This window comes from Thunnus maccoyii, chromosome 18 (assembly GCF_910596095.1).
Source record: "Thunnus maccoyii chromosome 18, fThuMac1.1, whole genome shotgun sequence".
Classification (NCBI taxonomy): Eukaryota; Metazoa; Chordata; class Actinopteri; order Scombriformes; family Scombridae; genus Thunnus; species Thunnus maccoyii.
The window spans coordinates 3,030,280-3,047,367 of record NC_056550.1 but is presented as its reverse complement, the minus strand read 5'-3'; the positions used below and the strand labels follow the sequence as shown (position 1 = coordinate 3,047,367).

Sequence of the window (17,088 nt, the reverse complement as noted above, 5' to 3'; positions counted from 1 at the left end):
TACATTTCATTACATTTTATTGAACATCTGTCATAGGTAGTATACGTAATTACTTGACAAAAACACTAACATAAACAATGTAAAAATTCATAAAATATACACTTTCCTGAACGTTTTTAGGTAGTTTGGAGAATAACATCAGTAGGTTAACACCCCCTCCCAAGCGCCCCCACCCCCCCCACCCACCAACCCCACCCCTCCCTCCATACTGAAAAAAGTAAAACCGCTGGAAAGGTTAAATTACCCCCACCCCGTTCCCCAGTTACATTATTTTCACCGTACAAGGTGATTTTTTTCCTTGCTTATTTCTATACAGTTTAAATATCAACACCATATGACATACATACATTTCTGAAATAACTTCCTCCCCACATTGTTATGAGCACGTGTAATTGAAGGTATACAACACCTTTAAAAATTAAGAAACAAAAACAAAAAAATAATAATTGCGGGGGAAAAACAGCCCGAAGTCTCCTAAAGCTTCAAAACAAGTGCCTGACAAGTACATCTGAGAATTTCAAACAAAAAAAAAAAAAGTTTTCTAGGAATGCAACAAGAAATTGTATCTTCAAACAGCTCGTCACCGTTGGGTGGCTGGTTACTTATTTAGCCTACTGTATTTTTAAATACACTTTGGGTGACTTAGAGTGCCCAACATTCTCCTTTCTCTTTTTTAACGCACTTCTGTCTCTTGCTGCTCTCTTTTTTTTCCCATTTCTTCGCTTTTTTCTGTCATGATTTCTGTCCATAGTCACGCGGTTCCTTCTCAAGAATCTTTTACAAATTATTTTTCCAATTTCAGACCACACAGAGAAGCAAATACAGCGTTTAGAAGCCGTTTGACACAATATTTAGGTGGCTGGCAATAATAGGGCGGTTAAAAAGGAATCTTCTTCCTTCTCTAGTACATGTTTCACCTCTGCTCAGGTATAAAAATAAAATAAAATTGCTCAAATGTAGGCTACTTTCCCAGAGTTTTCACAGCAGACAAACGTCTGAAAGAACTTTGAGACGGGGAGGGGAAGGGATTAACCAGCATGTCTTTTCTTCCATCCTCCTCTCCCTCCTTTAAGTGTCTTACATCAGTTTATTTCTTTTTTTTTAATTTTACTCCTCTTTCACTCCGTCCGTTTCTCCTCTTCCTCTCCCCCGTTCACCGTGGAGGAAGAAGAGGAAGAAGAAGAAGATGAGTTGATGAGCTTGTTCTCCTTCTTCCATTTCATCCTCCGGTTCTGAAACCAGATCTTGATCTGCCTCTCCGTGAGGCAGAGCGCGTGCGCGATCTCGATCCGCCGCCGCCGCGTGAGGTACCGGTTGAAGTGGAACTCCTTCTCCAGCTCGAGCGTCTGGTAGCGCGTGTACGTCTGCCGACCGCGCCTCCCGGGGCTACCGAAGGTCCCTGACACAGAAGGAAACACACAGATAGAAAGTTACATTTTAAACAGAGCGCTAGCACGTGAGCTGTACCTGCTGCCAGAGACAGAAAGCAAAGTCACCTTCAGGATGGGTCACTGTCTTTCTTTCTCTTTCTTTCTTTCTTTCTTTCTTTCTTTCTTTCTTTCTTTCTTTTACTTCTCTTGTCTTTTCTTGTCTTTTCTCTTCTTTTCTAAAACATCGTAATCAGCGTGTTACGTCATTGCTTTAGCAGTTTTATAAGCTCACCGTGAAAAGTAGTTTATTCTGTTCCCTACGTACCACTTGAGGATCAATACAGTTAGAATTTAATCAATCAGTAAATCAATCGGACATTAAGTTTTTAGGTGATACTGAGAGAGCCAGATAAAGTTTATTTATCTCATTTTTAGCTTCACTTCAATGAAATATGTGTTTCAGCCTGCTAGAGAAACAGGTTTTCTGTTATTATGATTTTAATTATTTGTGGAACCAAAATAAAACACTATAAAAAAAATAACAGCTCATTTATTAATCAAACTCTACAAATCTTATTAAAAAACAACAAAACAACACAACATGAAAATGACGATGTGATGTCGCTGCTGGTGAATGGCAGCATTGAGCGGAGAAGAAAGAAACGCGTTGTTTCAGTTTTACAGCCCACACTCATGATGATAATAACAGTTATAATAGTAATAGTAACTATAATATTTCACAGGGTATTCCCCCCGGTGAGGATCAGCTTCCAGAACTTCAGTCCCCTGATCCTCACTAACAGTATTTTGGCCCCTGGTGGTAAACAAATCGCCATGTTGTCAGTTTAGCAGCTTCAGTTTCTGTATCGATCTGAAAGACAGAGCATGGATGGATAACCGCACGCTGCTCAGGGCACATATCTAAATCCAAATATCCATAAATAAAAACTCAGCCAAACAGATTTATGGAGGAGCACTCAGGGTTTATGTGCCACTCTGTTCTCTCTCCAGCTGCCATTTACATCTTCAACTGTCATTTATAGCCCGCGTTGCGTTTTTATTCTATATATTTCTTTGCGGCGGAGGCTGTTTCCACCTCATCTGTCATAACTCGGAGTGTCCTGCAGGGCTTTGTACAAGCCTGCATCATCCACCATTACTCATTTCACTCTCAACAGGCCGTTTTTCTCAGTTAAACAAAGACACTCGGTAGCTCACAACCAACATGTTATACTTTGGTTGAATTCAAAACAAGACGGATTTGTACATATTTTTAGAAGTGAAATAAATCAGATGATCCCCCTCCTTAAGATTGGCCTGAATGTTTCACTGTCACTCAGGACTTGGCAGCATTTACAGGCTTGATTGTTCTAATATCTAATCTGTTGGTTATGAATAAACAGCGCATAACAGTGTCTGCGGTGCAAGGTTAACAGCAGCCTCCATTTCAAGATAACAGAAGTTGAGATAAAAAAGAAAACAGCAGCAGGAGATGTGATAATATTCTTTGTTTGTCAGTTTATAAAAAGTTTATAAAAAGGAAAGAACATTTCCCCTTAAATGTCAGCTGGTGAGCTGTTTTTCATTTTATGCGTTCAATAATTTGTTCGTTCCCAGAGGAAGGCTGGGAACTAAAGAAAAAAGAAAACAAAAATTTTTTTAAAAAAAGGGGGAAAAAGAGACAGAGACAGTGAAATAGATAGCTGACTGGGAGTAAAGATAGCATGCTTTTAGTTTCCTCTCCGACTCTTTATCCATCTTTCTATCTGTTTCTTGTTTTAACCCACAACACTCTCTGACAGGCTTTTCCTCTCGGCTAACTTTCTTCCCCTCTGCTCGGTAGCAGCGCCGGTCAGCAGGTCACATACAGTAACAGGAGCTGCAACCCAAACAAACCCGGTTTATGACGGACAATAAAATACCGAGCACATGACTGACTGACAGGGCAACAAACGGGGATCATAAAGCAGCTCGTGGGAGAGGAGGAGGAGGAAAAAGAGAAAGGGAAAGACAGCAGAGGGACTGACAGAGGAAACAAACGTCAGTTTTATGACGGGGATCATAAAATATGCAGGAAAGAGAGGAAGAGGAAGAAGAAGAAGGAGAGACTCACCGTTGCACGCGTTCATCCGCTGCATCCACGGATAAATGGGGGCTGATGCCGACTTGTCGTCCATCGTTTCACCGAACAGCCCTTTCCCACTCAGCCCCGCGCACTCCGCTTTACGGTGTATGCCGTCCTGACTCAGGGCGAGATGGTGCTCTTCCAGACTACACGGGTGATCCTTGTCCCGGTAAAAGCTCGTGGCAGCCGCTGCCGCCGCCGCTGCCGCCGCCGCTGTGGCATAGTCGCAGGCACCGGCTCCGGTCGCGCCCCCTACACCGACCCCCGCCGCTGCCGCCGTCGCCCGGTGTCCGCCGTACGCTCCGTTGGCCGCCTGCTGGTAGTAGGTGGACGCCGAGTACGGTTTGTCCTGGTGCACGCCGCCGCCGCTCGCGCCGTACGCCACGGCCGCGGCAGCGGTAACAGCTGCTGCCCCCGGGTAGTGTCTGAGCGGGTGGTCGGCGGCGTATCCCGACGAATAGAGCGGGATCTGACCCAGGAACGACTCCGCCGCCGCCTGTCCACCTCCACCCGTTCCCGGTAGCGTCACCGGGAAAGAGGAGTTGACAAAATAGGAACTCATCGGGAGAAAGTAGGAGAGGAGAAGAGAGGAGAGGATAGAAGAGGAGAAGAAGAGGAGAGGGGAGGACAGGAGGGCACGAAACAAACACAACAACAACGCGATGAAGAAGAAGGAGGAGTAGAAGGAGGCTAACGGCTAACGGCTAACGGTTCTCCCTCCCGTCCTCCTTCCTCTGCCTTCCCCTGCCTGCACTTTATGATTTGTTGTGTTTTATAGCCGACAGTCCGACGGGCTGCTGCTATCACTTAGTTTATCGCAGATTGGGAGGAGGGGGTGAGGAGGGTGAGGGTGAGAGGGGAGAGGGGGGGTATCTGGGTGGCTGAGTGCCAGTGTGTGTGTGTGTGTGTGTGTGTGTGTGTGTGCGTGTGTGCGGAGAAGACGGGATGGGGTGAGGAGGAGGGTTGGGAGAGTGGTATGGGGGGGGGGGGGGGGGGGGGGGGGGGGGAGGCAGAGACCAGCTGACCTCGCACTGACCAATAGGGAGCTTCCGTGCCTGGCATTCGTTCGCCCTTTTTCCTTGCGTTGGAGAGAGGAAGAAGAGGAGGAAGAGGAGGGGGGCTGGGAACTACCCCCCACCCCCAACACCACCACCACTTCTCTTTTTCTATTTCCCTTCTTCAATCTCCCACTTCCTTTCTCTCTTTCTAATTCTCATTCAATCTCGCTTTCTAATCTTTCTCCGGTTCCCGGTGAGATTGCACAATCACACCGGAATCCTCCGCGCGTAAAATTGATTCTTTCTCTCCCCGTGTGTCTTCCTCCGTCTGTTGTTGGAGCCATAACAACCAGCAGCTCACACACGCACGCACGCACGCACGAACGCGCGCGCCTGCCCTGAGGGGGGGCTTGCTGCTGCACCACTAGAGGCAACCGAATAATAAAACACATTCCCGGCGCTTTGCAGATAATACCGACCGCATTAAAATGAATTTGGCGAGCGTAAATCACAGCCGGAAGCGCGCACGGGCCTGTGTGGTCCCGTGTGCGGCGAGTATATGAGTTAGCTTACAAAATAACGCGGGATATGCAAAGCTATAATTGAGGTGTTTGTACATTTGTAATTGGTGATGCCTATTTGGGTAGGTGGGTTAATTTATGCCCCCCTCTCCGGTCAGTGTGTGTGTGTGTGTGTGTGTGTGTGTCCTCTTCTGGCTTTTCATCGCGGTTATTTTCTCCATTGGACTTGATAATCTGGAAGGGATTTTCTAAACATAATCTGATAATGTCTCATTGATGGAAGATAAGCCAGGTGAAGCTGCTGGTGAAGTTGTATGAATGGATGTTATGTGTTTAGTTTCAGGCTGTGGTGTCTGTGGAAACTTGAGGCTGAAGTGTTCCAGGAGTATTTCTGCAGGAGCCGGTTCGGTTTGATCTATGTGTGCAGTGAATTATTAGGCCTATTTTCTTCTCCTGTGGCACTGATTAGTCTCCCGGACTAAATGTAAAAGAGAGAAAAGAAGAAAAGAAACAGTCCCGGGTCTGCTCCAAGTTTTCCAATTTTTCCCGTTTTCTTGACACTGATTACAGCCTTGCGCCTGAAACTCTGTCCACAGTGGCCATATATTCAAGTTAAATATATTTATACAAATAGCCTACATATAGCCTAAGGCACTACGGTCTTAAGAAAGATTTAAAAAACAAAAACACCGTATTTTCATATATCTCTCATAGTTTAACTCATCCACCAAATTTTAAATGGTTATGAGCTGATATTAATTAAAGGCCTATGACGCTCATTTTCAGGCAACTTAATTCAAAATATGAAAATAATAACTCCCGAAGCTATATATATATATATATATATATATATATATATATATATATATATATATATATATACATCTGTATAATTAAATATATAATCTGAAAACAATTCTAATTAATCAATTGTCCATTTAAACGCTATGAAAAATAACACACACACACACACATATACACACAAATACATGTACATTATTAAAAACACAAATCATAATTATATTGTGGCTCAAACAGCTTTGAGTTTTCGAAATAATGACTTAAAAAGTAATAATTCAGTGTAAATAAACAGTGAAGCAGTGGCCACACACACACACACACACACACACACACACACACACACACACACACACACACACACACACACACACACATTGCATCACTAGATATTTCCATCTCCTGCTTTTTTTTTTTTTTTCACGCAACTCTGTGAACAAAGCTTGGTGGATTTACAGAATTATAAAAGTGAGATCACAATCGACACCATCTCCTTCTAACACTTTCCCTTTTCTTCTGAGGGGAGAAAGAAAGGAAAGCTAGGGGGACGGCCTGCTTTTCATTCGCACATACAAACGGAATATGTGTCGCTGAGGTCGTAAAATAACCGCAGCCATAAATAAGTCTCTCTGTGTCTCTTTCTCTGTGTTTCCCCTACAGGCTCTGACTTGTCTGCATGGCCAAACTGCAGACAGTCCGACTGACAAATAGAGACAAAGACTCTATTTTTACTTTACCCTCCCACCCCCGTCCATTCCTGCATGTCTTCTCTCCTCTTTTTAAAGTAACACTGTTCAGAGCAGAGAGAGCGATAATCCTCAGCTCTCGCTTTCTGTGCAGGATCACGCAGACAGATGGGAAATCTCTCTTTTTAACTTTCATTTTGACCCCTCACTCCCTCTCTCTCTCTCTCTCTCTCTCTCCCTCTCTCCCTCTCTCTCTCTGGCAGGACGCTCCGTTTCCTCTCCGCTTTGTGGGAACGGGAAGCAGCAGCATTGTGTTGGAGCTGACTGTGGTTTAATCATTAATGAGCACTAACAGTCGGGACAGGACAGGCATGGCCTACAGCCTGGGACACACACAGGACGGTAATACTATTATTATATATACAGCTCATATGCATTAGCACAGTCTCAATGTGATTGCGGCTTTGCCATAATATGAGTGGTACCTGCTCAGCAGCCTGTAGAGTAAATATGACTCTCTGACACAAGAGTGACATATTCAGATGGATCCACTGTAGCAGACAGTCATAATAACTCAGCCTCTTTAAAACAAACACACTGGATTGTTATGATGTTGAAAACGGGCGTAGCATGTGTTCAATTAAATGGTCTCACGCAGCGTAAATTAAACCTCAGCAGGTGAGATTTGAGTGTTTCTAATAAAATGCTGCTTATATATAACAGTGCAGCAGATAAGTGGACTACGAAGGCTCAGCTGTTTTGGGATCATGTTAGTCCAACCTGCGTCAGTGACATATAAAGTGCATTTGAATTACATAATCAATTCAAATGACTGAATCGTCTGGTGCAAATATAAGCGAGTAACATGACGTGTTAACACAGAATTCTACTAAAAAAAAATGACACATTGTTAAAATTGTAAATGAGACTATTAGCATGAAACTAGCCTATAAGACTGCACTCAGTGTAACACTATGACATGTTAATCCTGCTGACTGGGGACCCGCAGACTGTACAGGTCTATTTTTTGTTATATCTCACAGGTGTCTAATGACCTCATATAGTTGTTTTCTGTTTCTGTTTTAATTAGTGCTTTTTAAAAAATTCCAGTGTAGTGGGGTCCTGGAAGGCCCCAGTTAAAAGCACCCAATTCCACAGTTTTAATAGATGGAAGTATTTACTGAGTTCTGAGTTCATTTAAAGTATCACACATTGTCAGGAGGGTTATAACACTCTGTCAGTTAATTTGAAGGCTTTGTAGTCAGATTGTACTTAGAATAAAAGCTGAAATTTCTATTAAAGAAAAGTATATACTTTGATTTTACACAATATACAAATTAACTGTATCTTTCCTATAATGATAATAATAATGTGTGTTTTTTTCAGATGATAATAATTACATAACTAATAATGTTTTGAGAAGAAACATTTTGCTGTGATGGTTGTTTCTTACAGTAGTTTATTCTTGGGGTCCTCAGGGGCCCCAGTCGATAGTCCTTGTATGTTAAATATGTTGGTAAGATGAGGGTTAAATACTGCTAGCTTTTCACCAACAACTAGATAGACTATAACATCAAACAGCACGTGCATGTAGGAAGAACGAGAAGCCTTGTAGTTATATTACAGGTATGTGTGGAGGAAGATTCGCACTGAGGCATAAATAGATCTATTATGACGTAGAATATTTAATACCACATAGAAAGCAATCAGAATATCAACAGAACTTGAAGGCAACAATGTGACCTAATTTCTGCAACTGTATCATGTGACGGCCTTGAAATCTTCATACAGTGGCTACATGTCGGCTGTCTGCTTGTAACACGCGGGTTGCTGGTTTTTTTTCTTCTTCTGTTGCAGTTTGGAAGAAGCGGTGGCGGCAAACGGCAGGAAAAAAAGGAAGGATAGACTGGAAACTGTGTGCCGGTGTACTACATGAGAAACGGGGAGCGTGTCCGGTTGGAAGCAGCGGCTACACTATTGTCACTGTGAGAGAGAGAGAGAAAGAGAGAGAGAGAGTCACAGGGCGAGAGACAGTCACCTCCTCTGTCACGCTCTCTCACTGTCGCTGTGTCGTGTTGGTATTTGTGGTTTCCTTCCGTAAATTTGCATACTGTAGTTTCACTAAATTTGAAGCCTCCTGTTTGCAGGAAGCAAACACTGAGAAATAGTTCAGAGCGTTAACGTTACTACCGGACACTAGTTATCAGTAAAGCTTCTCATTACTTGTATAACTCAATGCTGACATGTTCTCTTCTTAGCATTAAATATGTCTATAATTTAACTTTAAAACATTTAAAAATAAAACGTGTTTACATTAATTAACTTGGCTTTTAGGCGACATTTGTGAGAGAGATGGAATAATGAAAGATTACTAAATGATAACAACAATACAGTACAAAATATATAATATAAAAAATATAGTTAGTACAAATAATACAAAGAAATAAAAAACAGCACCATCAATAATAACAACAACGGTTAAAATAATAATAATAATACATTAGAAGCAGTTTTCTCAAATAGCGGAAACACATGAGAATATACTTTAAAACAAAATAAGATGAGTGTAAGACTGTGAAGGCTTTTCATTTGCAGCGGGATAATAATTACTAGTTGCAACAATTATAACGGATGTGCGTTTTAAAGACTGTTTTATTCCCGCGCAGTAAATCAGAGTGTAGTTGTGACTGAGCTGCAGTGCAAACAGTCGAGAGGTGCAGAAGGAACTCCAGGAATCTGAGAAACTTCAGAGATTATCGACAATTAAAGCTGAAGGAGTCAGACTGCTGCTTTATAGCTTTATGGCTCTTTTTCACCTCGTTTGTGTGTGCGTGCGTGTGTGTGTGTGTGTGTGTGTGTGTGTGTGTGTGTGTATGTGTGTGTGTGTGTGTGTGTGTGTGTGTGAGAGAGAGAGAGAGAGAGAGAGAGAGGGAGTGAGAGACCTCGGGACTTTTATGGCTTTATGACCGTTTATGACTCCTTGTAAAGTCCGAGGAATGGCGACGAACTGAAAAACATGCCCGCAGCAAACAGCAGATGAACAAATGCGCTGTGCTGCACACGGGGACGCGCGTGCACACACACACACACACACACACACACACACACACACACACACACACACACACACACACACACACACACACGAGCATTGTACAGTTCATCTGCGGTTCACTTCAGTTTAAAGCACAACCCCAGCAATGCTCAAACCGCCTACGTTTTGCTCAGTATTATTAACAATTATTGTAAAATGATGAACTGTCTAAGAAATTAAACCATCACTTTATATTTTATAGACATTTTTTTCTAGCCAGTAATAGTTTTCCAGCGGAGAGAACATTAGACTGGAAAATATTCAGTAAGTGGAGTTGACAGTTTTACACTCTAAAATGTAAAAGCTAGAGGTTACATCCGGCGTGTGCTTACATTTAAATACAGATCCATACATTTATTTTTGATTATTGAAAAAACATCGAGAGTGGGGGAGGGGGCACTCTACTTAAAGGAAAAACTAAAAAAAAAAAAAGTCAGAAATGTACTCATATAAATATCATAATATCAAATATTACCGGGTGATGGAAGAGAAATAATTTAAATATATTTATTAAAAATTCATATCTTCAAAGGTGAGTGTGTTGACTGTAGTGGCGGTGATTTGTTTAAATTAGCGCGTGTATGTTGCGTTTGTAGAATTATCAGACAAAAATAAGAAAAGAGAGACTTAATAATAATTCTAAAATATCTGTTTAACTCCAGCAATGTAGAAGTTTACACACACACACATAATGTCCACGCACTGGACAGGAAACAGTGTGTGTGTGTGTGTGTGTGTGTGTGGCGCTAAGCGACCTCTCCTGCAGGAGTTAATGACAAACTAGAAAGAAACTGCCTGACTAGTGTTTTTTTTTTTTTTTTTTTTTCGCTTTAATGTATTAATCGTTTCCAGGCAGCGCGAGCCGGCTGGCCGCGTCCTTCACGGCACCGTGAGCTCGTGCTTTGAGTCAGTTCACCGGACCGACACCGGCGGGCGCGAGCCCTCGGCCACAGGAGGGCCCCGGGGCGAGTTAAAGATTAACGGACGTGTGAATGCAGCATCACGGAGAGGCCCGCTTGTTTTTCAAGAAGTTTCTACTAAACAAGGAAGAGGCGGACACGCGCACATGCAGGTGCACGTCACAACATACCTATTAACAGACCTGCTGAAACTACTGCTTTATTAGAAATATATTACGGTAAAAAAACAAAAAAAACAAAAAACAAATACATAACACGCTGAGATAAGTTGTAACAATGATAATAATAATAATATATTAACTATTATTATGAATAATAATAATAATAATAATAATAATAATAATAATAATAATAATAATAATATGTTTAGTGTTATCGGTGGTATAATTATTGTTAGAATGCTAGGGTGAACTATTCTTATATCTATTCCTCTACTACTAATCATCATGGTTATTTTTAATAGCTATAAGTCAGTTAGTTGATGGATATCTTCACCTCTGAGCCTGCAGTGTATTTCTAATATTCTAATATTGCCAAAGCGCAGAGGACATTAGCTTTGCATGAACACGGCGGTGCGTTTGAATCGTTTATATGCAGCTGAATAATAATGTGGAATTCCCTTATGATGCTACCGTCCTGAACAGAAAATCCAATCGAGCTGTTTGGCTGTAGAGCAGAAAAGAAATAAATGCGAAAGGAAAACATATTGATTTTCCATCCGATCTTAATGCACTGAAGTTGATTTTGAATGCCGGATTAAAGTCAGATGATGCTGGGGTCATAAATTAAAGACAACACTGCGGAGCGCTGCCACCCCCCCTCCACCACCACCGCCTTCCCTCCCCTGGTGTCTTTTAAATGATCTCTCTCTCTCACACACACTCACGCGCACACACACACACACGTACACACGCACCTTGATGCATATATTTGGGGGGTGGGGGGGTGCACAGCAGATCTGTAGATAAGCACCAGTAAAGATGATGAAATCACAGAGCAAGGACGAGTTATTATGTTTACACACACACACACACACACACACACACACACACACACACACACACACACACACACACACACACGACATGCACGCACACAAAGGAGCCGGTTGCCTCTGTTTATCGAAACAGCGACCCTGACCAATCAGCACAATTTTTACATCCTAAGCTTGTATTTCCTATTGGGCACAGCGTGCGCGCTCAAGCACAGAATCCACTTAAGGCGCGTTTGTGTGTTCTTGCGCGCGCATGGCTTTCTCCACGGCTCATTCAGCACAGTGTAACAGCAGCCAGGCCTAACCTTGGATAGCGAGAGGGCCACAAATCTGTCTCTCTCAGCATTTACATCAAAGAAAAAGAAAAAAAAGCCAGCAACCAGCAAGACAAAAGACAAAATGTACGCCACCTCGCTACCGGTGCCACACGTACATACGCATGCAGGTGCGCGCGCACACACACACACACACGCTCCTCTGCCTCTCATCATGTCTTGTGTTGTGTCATTCCAAAGCGTCACTGAGAGGGCAAAAACAAGTTAAGTCGTGGGCACATCATTAGTTTGTCAGCAGCTCATACAATGCAGACCTCACACACACACACACACACACACACACACACACACACACACACACACACACACACACACACACACACACACACACATACATACGCGTTGCTAACAGCACTTCACACCTTCTAACGGCGACAAGAACACATTTAGACATTGACACCGGGAATCATAGCGTGCTTGTGTAAGAGTCTTTGAACTCAAGTGATGAGTGGGTATTAAAAGAAACGTGTGTGTGTGTGTGTGTGTGCGCGCATGTTTGGGAATTTTTGGTACTACCGTCAACGCAACGCTAGATGGCACCAGAGCGTTTTGCAGGAGCGTGTTGGGGTTCCATGCTCGGAGCTCGGTGCCGAGCAGCAGCGGCGGTCCAGGCTGGTTGTCAAGTGAGACCGCTGCTCTTGGAGCTCCTGGAGATGTTAGTCCTACAGTAATGTTGTTCATGTGTGAGTCATTATTTCCCACAGCCCAGACACATGGAGCTCAGAGGACCTGGTGAATCAGCATTACAGAAAGTCCAGCCCCGATACTGCACAGCTCATCTATTGACATTCTACTGTTTGAGTGATGTTGCAAAATCTTATTTTTAGTTAATAATTTTCCGTTTATTTCAATTGCCTTTGTGTTGTAGATCTTCTCTTAATATTTGTCAGAAAATAACCATGTGTATGATATATAGTCTATATAATCTGAAGCCGGTATACCACACTGATGTGTACTGAGGATATGAATGTACATATGAATAATAATTGTACAAATGTTTCTGTAAATAAACTTATGAACTTGACTTGAGCACCGCGGCTGCTTACTGCAACCTGAATCACTCACTCACACACACACACACACACACACACACACACACACACACACACACACACACACACACACACACACACACACACACACGTTTAATACGTTATCCAATATTTACATTACAAAGTATAACACGCAATGTCAAAGAATATACCTGACAGCTCTTTTTTCTTTATGTCTTTTTAAATATGTATTTATTTTTGAGTAAGCTGCTAAACAGACCAACAACTGATACTGCTGCCGCTACATAAAATAACCTAAAATAAGGCAGACATTGTGGAAGTAGCCTATAATAAAATACTATTATACTACTACAGAGCATATAATATAATTAATTATGAGTAATATTAAGAATTCTTATATATAATAATTAATTAGCCTATATTGTTAATAATAATTACTTCCACTACTCCAGTATAGAGAAAAACAACAACAGCGACAACTGTTACTAAATGACTGCATTGCAGAGATTATGGGTTTCTTCTCTGTTTATTGAGGAGACTGGGACTGTTCAGTAAATAAAGTTAACAGTTTGAGATTTACAGTGATTTACAATAGAAATGTAATATTTAATTAAAGCATATTTAGGTTTTAAAGCTTAATTCTGTGCCCAAGCTGAGCACGCGCTGTTTCTTTGTCTCTCACACACACAGATTGTGTTTTATACATCAGCCAGTTTAGCGGTGAAATGTTTGTATACAACAATGTGGGAAGAAACCGGTTTATATACTTAAAGCAATTATAGCAGGCTGATTGCATAAAAGCCGCAGCCTTTATTATGACAGCCCAGTATCATAACCGCTGCAGTATTTACCACATGCACATATTCAAGCAAGAAATAAAAACGCCGATAACGGACGTAAAACAACAACAGTAAAAAAAAAAAAAAAAGTCACTGAATTTAATCAAGAATTTTGCAGAATTGTACAATATCGACGTTCTCATCTGGCGACAGGGCTGCAGCATGAAGGCTACTAGTGATAAGAAGAACCTTATAAATGCTCTGAGCCATCACTACGTTTATGGGAAATGTAGTAGGCCACTAGCGCTTTCATGTTAGTATTACTTTGGTAATTAGTGTTGACAGAGCTGAAGCTACTGAAGTCCAGCACTGCTGCTAAGACTGTATTCCTGTATTCTGTATCATTATGCTGTAAGTCCACTCATACTTTTTTATTTTGTTTTTATTTTACTGATGATTATCATTTTGATTACAGATGATCACTTTCTTGGTTCAGAAAGTTAGAGAAATGTCGAGTTTTGGAGTTAACCCATGTGTTATTATCCTGCAGTGTGACATGTTCACCAGAAAAGGAACCAGTGTATCTAGTTAGATATGTTTCTCATATTAACTGGACATGGTGGAATATCAACGTTATTAACCTACTGAATAAAGAAGAACCTGCCGGATATTCAAAACTATCCAAAATGTCTACTTTGAATGTCTGTTTTGTACAAATGTGTGCCAATTTCTTGTGATTGATTTTGAAAAATACCATAAATAAAACAAGTGAAAACTCGTGTTATTTACATTCTGTTTCCACATCATTCGCACAGGAATGCGCTTTTCTAAGACAGATATGTTTCCTGGTTATAGGGCAGAATTTCCATATCAGACCTACCACGAATATCTACAGAGACTATGGTCCATTTAACTGCACGCCATGACAATATCCGTGTGAGTATCAGTCAGTACTAGTCCAAAAGCTAATACAACAATACAAATTATAAAGAGTTTGCAAGAGACTGCGCAAATATAGACCAGTTCAGACACTGCAACTACCCAGCACAAATTAAAAAAGAAATCTAGTCGTACTTCATTTCCATAGGACACCAAGTTGTGTCGTTTGCTCTCAGGCCTGACTGTAACTAGCAGAGTTCAGTGCTGTCATACACAGTAATGGAAAATATGCAAACATCCACTTGTTACAAGATAAACTGACATGCAGCCGAACACTGACATTCAAAACCATATTTAAAAGATATGGAGATGGTACAAAGACCTAAGGCTGTGGAATTATTCTAAGGCCAGGGGGCAAAAATGTCTTCTTATGTATCCGTGTGTGTGTGTGTGTGTGTGTGTGTGTGTGTGTGTGTGTGTGTGTGTGTGTGTGTGTGTGTGTGTTTGGCATGAAGGGATTCCCTCCAGTAGACGTGTTTGATATGTGAGACCAACAAAATGGAGACCAAAGAAAAGACAGACAGACAGACCTGCAGATGTGTCTGTGTGTGTCTGTGTGTGTGTGTGTGTGTGTGTGTGTGTGTGTGTGTGTGTGTGTGTGTGTGTGTGTGTGTGTGTGTGTGTGTGCGTGCCCGCCGCAGGGAGGAAATGAGAAGGGAAACAAAGTCATAAAAGTGGGCTGGACGAACCGAGACAGAAAAACATTCCTGTGTCTGCACACAAACACACACACACACACACACACAAACACACACACACAGGCTGTCAGTCAACTGAAAGAACCTGGAAGCTCTTCCACTGAGATCTGGAAGTGAATCAATTTTAAAAAACACAACGAGAGCACAAAAGGAGAGTTACACAGACAGAGAGAGAGAGAGGCAGAGGGACCACAACTTACACTCACTCTACCTGCAGTCTGCTAAAGACAGAAACATCTGGCCAGATGCACAAACTACAAAGGAAACGTCTCTCTCTCTACTTTAAAAAAATAAAATGAAATAAATGCTATGAAATAGTGATTTCACAGACTCGGCACACCTGCCCTTACATCAAAGCCAGTCTCACTCTCATGGACATATCTACCCTCCCCCAGTGCAACGCGCACAGCTTGGGGCAAAAAAAGACATGAGCTAATCTTCCGGATCTGAAACACCCGAGTTTTAACCGATGGATGGCTCTTCCGCTGCTAATCCCACCACTTAGAGAGCCAGTTCATCTGGAGAATTCATCATGGAGCCTAATCCAACAAGGACAGGCTTTAATCTATGATGGAAAAGTAACGCGTAATTTATAAGGTTAATGTATCAGTCAGAAGCAGCAGAATCACGCAAAGCGCTGCAGTTGTTCAGTTGTTTTGCTCCTTTAACAATGCGCATGCAGCCGGCAGCGCGCGCAAGGGGCTGCCGGAGGAGGAACGTGCATGAACGACTCTTACCGTTTGTTGATAATCCGTCACGAGCCCCACACACCTGCAGCTCACTAGGGCGTCCCGCGTGCAGGCAGCCAGGCACCCCAGAATGGCACGAGACAGCCCTGCCGTGTGTAGACCGGATGGATGGATGGTAATTGGATGGAGGGGTGGCGGCGCGAGGAGGATGAGGATGAGGAGGAATTGGATGGGTGGAGGGGGGTGCAGGGGGGGGGGGATGTGTGGTGGTGGTGGGGGGGGGGGCGTTCCCCGCTGTCACCCGGTCCTCAAAACATCGTCGTCATCTTCATCACCGCCCCCATCATCATCATCATCATCATCATCATAATCATCATCATCATCCTCGCGGTGACAAGTGACAAAATGAATAAAAGGTGAAATTAAAAAATGAAAATAATGAGGTCATCATCACCGGGATGCTTTTCCCGGTTAGGTCTCGCGGCTCGCTCTTTCTTCGCTTCATCACAGCGGAACTGTCCCCATCTCGGTCCGCCGATTTAGCGTAGACAGCAGCACGAGACCAGACGGAGAGCGCAGCCATAGCGGAGGAGGAAGAAGAGGAAGAGCAGGAGGAGGAGGTGGAGGGAGGGAGGGAGGGGGGGGGGGGGGGGGGGGAGGGTTGTTGTCAGCGTCTCCTCGTGCCGGTTTCCACAGTCACAACTAGTATTCTCATTAACTAGTCCGTTTAATTACAGCCAGGCGTTCATCTCGCGGTTGCCGGGCTCCGCGCGGGCGTCTCGCCAGAGCAGAGGCGGCTGCTCGGCCGGAGCGGAGTGCAGCAGCAATATAGCCACTTGGGGAAATCATAAAAAGTTCATGTTCACGTTAAGCGCGTCCACATGACCAGCCCGTCGGCCAATCCCCGCGCGCGGCCACTCATAAACTTGTATCACAAAGTTGTAAATTTTCATAAAACAACAAGGAATTTATTGCATTTCTTCATGGAGCGCTGTTAGAGGGGAGCTGCTCCTCCTCTTTCTCTCATTCTCCTCGCCGCCATTTTCTTCTTCTTCTGTCCCTTTTAAAAGCAGCAAGAAAGCAGCCAAAGAGACAAGAAATGGAGAATTTAGCTTCTGTTGACGTCTTT

The 17,088-nt window shown here is 42.8% G+C and overlaps 1 protein-coding gene across 1 annotated transcript; it reads right to left on the bottom strand.

Moving 5' to 3' along the window:
* Positions 1-233: 233 nt before the first annotated feature.
* hoxb6a (homeobox B6a) lies at positions 234-4,329 on the bottom strand. The gene is made up of 2 exons (XM_042393815.1): positions 3,484-4,329; positions 234-1,399 (listed from the first exon to the last, which is right to left on the bottom strand). Exons 1-2 carry the CDS (start codon positions 4,055-4,057, stop codon positions 1,119-1,121), a joined length of 855 nt encoding a protein of 284 aa, XP_042249749.1. The 5' UTR covers positions 4,058-4,329; the 3' UTR covers positions 234-1,118.
* Positions 4,330-17,088: the final 12,759 nt, after the last annotated feature.

Excerpts from the sequence above, each read along its gene's own strand:
- hoxb6a (XM_042393815.1), bottom strand. The coding sequence starts at position 4,057 with ATGAGTTCCTATTTTGTCAACTCCTCTTTCCCGGTGACGCTACCGGGA. Across the intron at positions 1,400-3,483 it reads GCGGATGAACGCGTGCAACG|GGACCTTCGGTAGCCCCGGG; the intron begins GTGAGTCTCTCC and ends CTTCTGTGTCAG.